Source organism: Bactrocera tryoni, chromosome 1 (assembly GCF_016617805.1).
Source record: "Bactrocera tryoni isolate S06 chromosome 1, CSIRO_BtryS06_freeze2, whole genome shotgun sequence".
NCBI classification, from domain to species: Eukaryota; Metazoa; Arthropoda; class Insecta; order Diptera; family Tephritidae; genus Bactrocera; species Bactrocera tryoni.
The window spans coordinates 72,111,802-72,118,663 of NC_052499.1; the positions used below are offsets into that span (position 1 = coordinate 72,111,802).

Sequence of the window (6,862 nt, forward strand, 5' to 3'; positions counted from 1 at the left end):
ACTATTACTCGGATAAACTTGAAAATTTAGGACAATAGAGGTTGTCTAGAGGTGTTGTAGAATTTAGTAAGATTTTCGATTCGATTTTTTGAAATCCGAAAAACCATGTAACCCCTTAACAGCGCAATCAATCTTCGTTCGAGTCTTTTAAAAAATGAGTGCATATACCTACTTATTAAAAGTATGTCGTTTTTACTGCTTAAAATTGGCTCCAAAAGCGAATTGCTCGCTAAAAATGCGAGCATATACTTTGTTTTTCCACAAAGAGAAAATTTACTTGAAACTTATGAAACTTCATCGATTCGCACTAATAGTTTTTTTGTTTTAATTCTTTAAGCCGTTACTATTTGTTTCTATAAGCGTGTAAGTTAAAAGAAAACTAGTAAAATAGTATGGTTGTTTCCTTTGGGATACGAGCAAATGCAGCTTACTGTTATTTCAATTATTTCTGCACACATTTATTTAGTTTGTTTCTTGGCTCCGTGAAATCTTAGCAGAAAACAAAACCTTTCCTATAATATGTTTATTCATGCGCTAGTGTTAAAATCGTATAAATGTATTGCTTGCCGTTTGCTCGATCCCAAAAAAACCACGCTAACACCACCTTATAATATGAGTACTATTGTTGATTTATCTATTATCGTTTCTAAACTTTCCAACGTAGTTAACTTCTTTTATTGCTAACTCAACTATCAATATATAACTTAGTGTGTGTGTGCTTCTTTACTAACACCGTTTGGCATAATGAAATCTGTATTGCTTGTTATTTTGTGAAAAAATGTGCATTAATCGCTACACTTTGTTGTGGTCTTCCAAAAATTATGTCCCCCAGACTTTTGCAAGGGCCGTGAAACGTTACAGAATCTCTGCGATCAAATACCCGGTGACGCTTTGCTGTATTCGCTGTTTCGCGAGAGTGCCGAACCGGTCAAGTGTCCGTTGAAGGGTGAGTTTGATCTACATATTTTCAGAAGCATTCGCTATATTAAGCTAACGCATATGTTTGTTATTTGCAATGCATTTTTTAGGACCCTTTGTATTCACTTATAATCGTGGACACGGTGAATGTAAGAGTCCTGTTTCGAATATCGAAAGCTGCACTGAAGATAGTCGCCTGTTGCTCAGCTTCCAAGCTTGTCCTGATGTGCAAGGCACCGAGAGCACAGGTATATAAAACCTAGTTTTTAATTTTTGAAAATTTATTATGCTAGCAGTCTTATACTAATATATATATAAAAATGTATTTTTATTATTTAATTAATATCTAATTATTTTACAATAGTTGAAGAACTAACATGCTTGGCCACCTGGAAGGATGGAAACTCCCGTTATCTTGTCGGCTTGGTTTCACATCATCATGCAATTTCAAATGAAGAACGTTATCGTTGCTTCGTCTATGAGAAAATTTCATCACTATTAGGTAAGTTTTAGTAAATAACGGTTATTATAGTGTCTGCTAACTATTAATATAAAGTATTAGTTTTTTAAGAAAAACTTAAAATTGAGCTGCAAACTTCTTGCCAACTTTTGTGTGAGAAAAATCAAAGTGAGAGGTATTGGAACGCTAACTTAATGATTATTATCTAAATTAATTTAGGGTAAGAAGAAAAGGAGTAAAAATAAAGTTTGGGAAATGCAGCATCAGATGCATATTTATAAACCATATATTTGTAAACCAATTACGAAGGAGACCAACAGTTTGTAGTTTTCAAGTATTTCCAAAAGATCTGTGAACTCGATTATTTATATGGTTTAATATTAGATTTTTCAGAAATAATTTAAATTCGCTAGCATACCGCAAGTTTTTAAGTGATCTAGATATCATGACAAATAGACAAATACTTAACTGGTCAATTTTAAATAAATTTAAAGCTTCCTTACTCAACCAATTATTTCTTTTTCGTAGAGCAGTTAACCTAAAATTTAATAAAATTAGTTTGCTTTGTTGCACAGATAAGTATATTTGACGAAATTTCCCTTATTTCAGGTGGTCTTAGCACTGTAAGTGCAAAAGATGCCGAATACAAATTAGCACAATCTGGCGATGCCACCTGCAATGGATTGGATAGTGCAGAGGTACATACTTGGCGTGTTGAAAATTTTACTTTCGCACAATTTTTAAGAAAAATTTTGTACTTGCTTTTAGGTTGGTTCACGCATAATGTCGCTGAGAAAACCACCGATCACTGAACGTTGTGACTTCCCGGCATGGTTCAAGGGGCCGCGACACTGGCATGTTCTAATGGGCAATGCTGTCTACAACTATCATCCCAAGTAAGTATCGAAGTTAATCAAAATTATTTGTTGGAAATGCATAAGCGCCCAAGGTATTTAAGGAAATTTGAGTTCTGATTACTTGTTTTCAGGGTGGCAAATAATGCATTAAAAAGACAAGTCATCCAATATCTTTTTTTTTTTTGTAACTCCGTACTATTCCCAAATAACGGATTTGAAGCTAAATAAAAAGAATATCTTTTTTATAAGAAAAAGTTAAAAAAAATAGCTTTTGAATTCCAAAATATTTAGCGCTTGCGTTTTTTAAGTAAATTTTTTTGAAATGTAATTATTGTTTATGCTGCGGCAACACAAAACTTAAGAAATATGAATGTAACAAATATATTAATATATATAGCAATATTAAATTTAATATTTATTATTTTCCTTGCACCCCACTAGTGACGGCTCTGTACATATTATTAAGCCAAATGGTTTCATGGAGACACGAGCACTCTGCGAGCAGATTAATAAACAAACCGCTACTGAAATGATGGCTGTGGTGCACTATACAACCGGATGGTGAGTCAATTTTCGCACTTATGTTTTATATAACAATTGTATTACAGTATAAATGGTAATAATAAATAATTTATGTTCTTTTTTATAGTCAATCGGGCTTTATGTGCATGATGTTTTATCGCCGCGACACACATGTCATTGAAATTCAGACGGGCAAACAGGCTTCACGGCTTGAGGATGCATGTGCGCCGGATCATTTCGATGTGAATCGTATGCCATATATCACTTTGCTAGGTAAGAAATGAAAAATTATTCATATTTTCTTATTGAAAAAGGTAATACAGCTAATTTGATATAAAAATTCTGTATTACATCCTTGGTATTCATTTATCATTGTTGTATACATTTACAGCCAGCAATCCGGATCCACAAATTTGTCCGATGGAGGGTTTGTTCAATTTGCGGGGCGCTATTGGGCCTCCTTACTTGACAACGCGTCACAAACGTAATCACAACAACAAAATTCATTTAACTCACGGTCATCATCATAGCCAAAGCGATTTAGTCGTTGCAGCGGGTACGGCAAGTGGAGTTGATGGCGGCGGTTATGCGAATAAAAGGTAGGTTCTCAGATTTTCCATGTACATATGTATATTGTATGTTTTATACTATTTATAAAAATTTATTTACATACGTAAATATTGAATTCCTTTTGTATTTATTTCAGACAAGCCACACTTACTTTCCGCGATGCTGATAAAGTGGATAAAGGTGCGTGGCATGCCAATGCGCGTGCACTCCAACCGGGACGGAATAGGCGCGCCACAGCCACAACAGCCAACAATAATTCTGGCAATATCGTTAACACTACGGCTACTTTGGAGCATATGAATATACTGGAGAGCAAATTGCAACGACCAAATGGTTCAGTAAAAAGCGACGAACGTTCAGTGGCTGTAGACGAAGCATCGTCACGCAAAACAGTGGATTTCGTACATTCAACGAATGCAATTGATTTGGATCGGCAACGTAATCGTCGTGATGCACCGGGCTGCATAACAAATTACAAAGCACAACGACGCCTCTGGGTGGGCTGCACCGAACCGGATATTATTGATGTGCGACCAATGTGCAATGAAGATGGTGACGAAGGTAAGTGCTCTCTGTATTTGTTAGGTGCTTATAATTTCTGCTATTATATTTAGTTACACTTATGATTGTGTAAAAATCTGTGAATTCGAAGGTTCAATTATCTGTGAAATACAATTTCCTCTTTAGGAGATCTTTTTCATACCCTGAACCTTGAATGGCATATTAGGGGGTTACATAGGTTTCCTCGGGTAAAAACAGCCTTTTTTCAACAATTTTTTTCTCATACAAAAAATTAAATATTTTTTTAGAATTTTTTTTGTTACAAATATACACTATTAACCTTTGTTAAAAGGTTCTGAAATTTTTGGAAAGAAAATATTTTAAGTGGTCAGTAGGGTAATCTGACCTGTTTTTTGGCATTTTTTTTCATAGAAGCTTTTGTTCTACAATAGAACTTTTTTCACATATCATGAGGTATGTATGTCGTGGAGTGTATAAATAATTTTTTTCGGAATTTTTTTGATGACATTTGTCGGAGAAATGGCTGGGTGAATGAGATGCGTTTTTTCACTGGCGGACACGATTTCTCATGTTTGGATGAAACACAAAAACCCAATTTATTCTTAAAAAGTACGTCCCTACTAAAATCATGAAAAAATGTTGATAAATAAAAAAGTAATTAACTTTTTTTTTTATTTTTTCCCATGTTTTTTAACATACATTTTGTCATAACATTGTCAATAAATTATAAAAAATATTGGGACGATAGCCAGGCGTTTTGTGAACATTTAAAAATTAAGCAAATCGGTTGAGTAGTTCGACCGAAATCATGTCCGCCAGTTTAAAAAAGTGTGTTTTGAGAAAAACGCGTTTTTACCCTACTGACCCCTTAAACTCATTGTGACGCTGTATATCCGAAACTATTACTCTGACTAACTTCTAAATCTTCTAAGATCTTTTGATGCTTCTTCATGCCATAAAAATTGCACTTGTGAGAGGTATTACAGCTTTGGTGCAGTCAAAGTTAACGTTTCTTTTTTTTCCCTTTCAATTTCATATTCGTTTTCTTTAAAGAGTACTCTTGTCACGGATCGTGGTCTGAGAATGGCACTGTGTATATTATCGCACGACATAAAGGCACCAAACATGGCGTATGTCTGAGTTATCGCCCAACTGAAGGCACAGCGGCCAAACTGGTTATCGGCGATGCTTGTTATCGCGGCACACAAAAACCACCCGATCATCATTTGGTGGCCAATCTAACTGTTTTCGGTATGTTTGACTCAAAATGCTATTTATATATTATTCTCTTAATAATTCTTATTTTTACGCAGGAAAATGTGGAGAAACTGGTTCCGCCGCGATACAAATACGACCTAGCGCCGAGCTCATCAAACTGGCCGCAGTGCTGTACGGGTTGTTGTTGGTGGTGAATATAATGAACAATGTGAAAAATCGAAGATGATGAATTTGCAACGGTAATTGAAGAAGATCAACGAAGGACAATGAAATGCCCGGAGAAAATACTAAAGGTGGCGCTCTTCCGTTTAAGCTGCAAAAAGCACATCAAGTTTAATTGACAAATATTAAATGAAAATTTTAGATATACACACACACAAACAAGTAGTTAAATATAATATGTCAGTATGGAATTATGTAGGTGCATATGTGCATATACATATGTCTTTACACATGTATGTGTGTATGTACGTCGGTGTAAGTTTATCAAATAGCAATGGTATTCTGTGCTATCTACATACATTCATTCATACATACATACATGTTTGTATATCTATGGCTGTGTATGCATGTAAGACAGTTAATATTTTAATGCAGAACCCGAATTATCGCACGAAAGACTCACTTGTCTGCAACTGAAAACGATACGTGATAAGAGCGACAGCCTACAAATATCGATCGGGTACTGAATGTTGGACTAATGTATACCTTTTGAATAAGACTTAGCATTCATAGTAACGCCCACACTTATTATGAACGAACGAACGAAACGCGCATGCGTACGCATATGTTATCGCACACACACACATACAGAAGCATAAAGGAGCAAAGAGAAAATATGTTGTAAATACATACATACATATAATGTTGGTTGGTATGGATATGAATGTCATTTATAATATATGGAAGAAAACTTATTATACATATAAAAATGGACTTTGTAAATAATAAAATGAGCATATTTTCAATTAGTTAACCTAAGAAATCGTAATTTTAAGACACAACTGAACTAAGCGTAGTTTTAGATAAATACATAAATGGTTTGCAATAGAGCCTTAGTTACGCATAAGTGTTCGTAAAAGTGAAAGGTGTTTAGCGGGGGGCGGTAAATAGCCGTTACTTATGCATATGTACAACAAGTAGACGTGCAAAAATGAAAGACAATTACACATGAAGACGAACATACAAAAGCTACGTAGGTATGTAAGAACGAATGTTAGTTATGCCCTAATAGTTATGTGATTGCAGTGTGTGAAGCTTATCGATGGTTGCGTGCTTGTTTACCAATTAAGTAGCTGTATGTATATATGTATGTATGTATAGGGTGGTGACTTGTTGCAGCACATGCTAATTACATACATACATAACTATAATTACTATAATTATAATTTTATATAACTGTAGAAACTGTATATACATGCGCATACATTTGTATGTAAGGCATGAAACATAAACGAGCGAATAATTTGTATTTATTGTAAAATTAATAGTTTCTTAAATATTATATAATTATGTATATTGATAAGTACATATATACGAATGTAAGCTTAAAGCTTCTGTATTAAAAAAAAAAGAATTAAAGAAATTTTGTATGCAATTTTAACTACGTATATATATACAGACATAGCACTATGTGCACGTGTACTTCACGTGCGCTTGTCTGTATGTACATATGCATATGTATAAGTGCAGCACTTCTTATATTCATTGTTTGTGTGTATATGTATGATATCCTCTTTTACATTGACAAATGCACATACATAGCTATTAAATATTCTTTATTTGTTTGTTTTTA

The 6,862-nt window shown here is 34.2% G+C and overlaps 1 protein-coding gene across 4 annotated transcripts in view; it reads left to right on the top strand.

Annotated features, from left to right (window-relative positions):
* Positions 1 to 6,226, top strand: part of LOC120766851 — a 39,435-nt gene extending 33,209 nt beyond the window's left edge. For 2 of the 4 annotated variants that reach the window (XM_040092571.1, XM_040092572.1), the window contains exons 5-15: positions 824 to 946; positions 1,029 to 1,166; positions 1,283 to 1,420; positions 1,988 to 2,076; positions 2,147 to 2,274; positions 2,677 to 2,796; positions 2,885 to 3,030; positions 3,149 to 3,356; positions 3,464 to 3,888; positions 4,903 to 5,100; positions 5,163 to 6,226. In XM_040092571.1, the coding sequence (XP_039948505.1) occupies positions 824 to 946; positions 1,029 to 1,166; positions 1,283 to 1,420; positions 1,988 to 2,076; positions 2,147 to 2,274; positions 2,677 to 2,796; positions 2,885 to 3,030; positions 3,149 to 3,356; positions 3,464 to 3,888; positions 4,903 to 5,100; positions 5,163 to 5,293 (1,844 nt within the window). In that variant the 3' untranslated portion in view covers positions 5,294 to 6,226. The remainder of the gene's footprint in view (positions 1 to 823; positions 947 to 1,028; positions 1,167 to 1,282; positions 1,421 to 1,987; positions 2,077 to 2,146; positions 2,275 to 2,676; positions 2,797 to 2,884; positions 3,031 to 3,148; positions 3,357 to 3,463; positions 3,889 to 4,902; positions 5,101 to 5,162) is intronic. The other 2 variants (XM_040092573.1, XM_040092574.1) reach the window with 1 other exon arrangement.
* Positions 6,227 to 6,862: the final 636 nt, after the last annotated feature.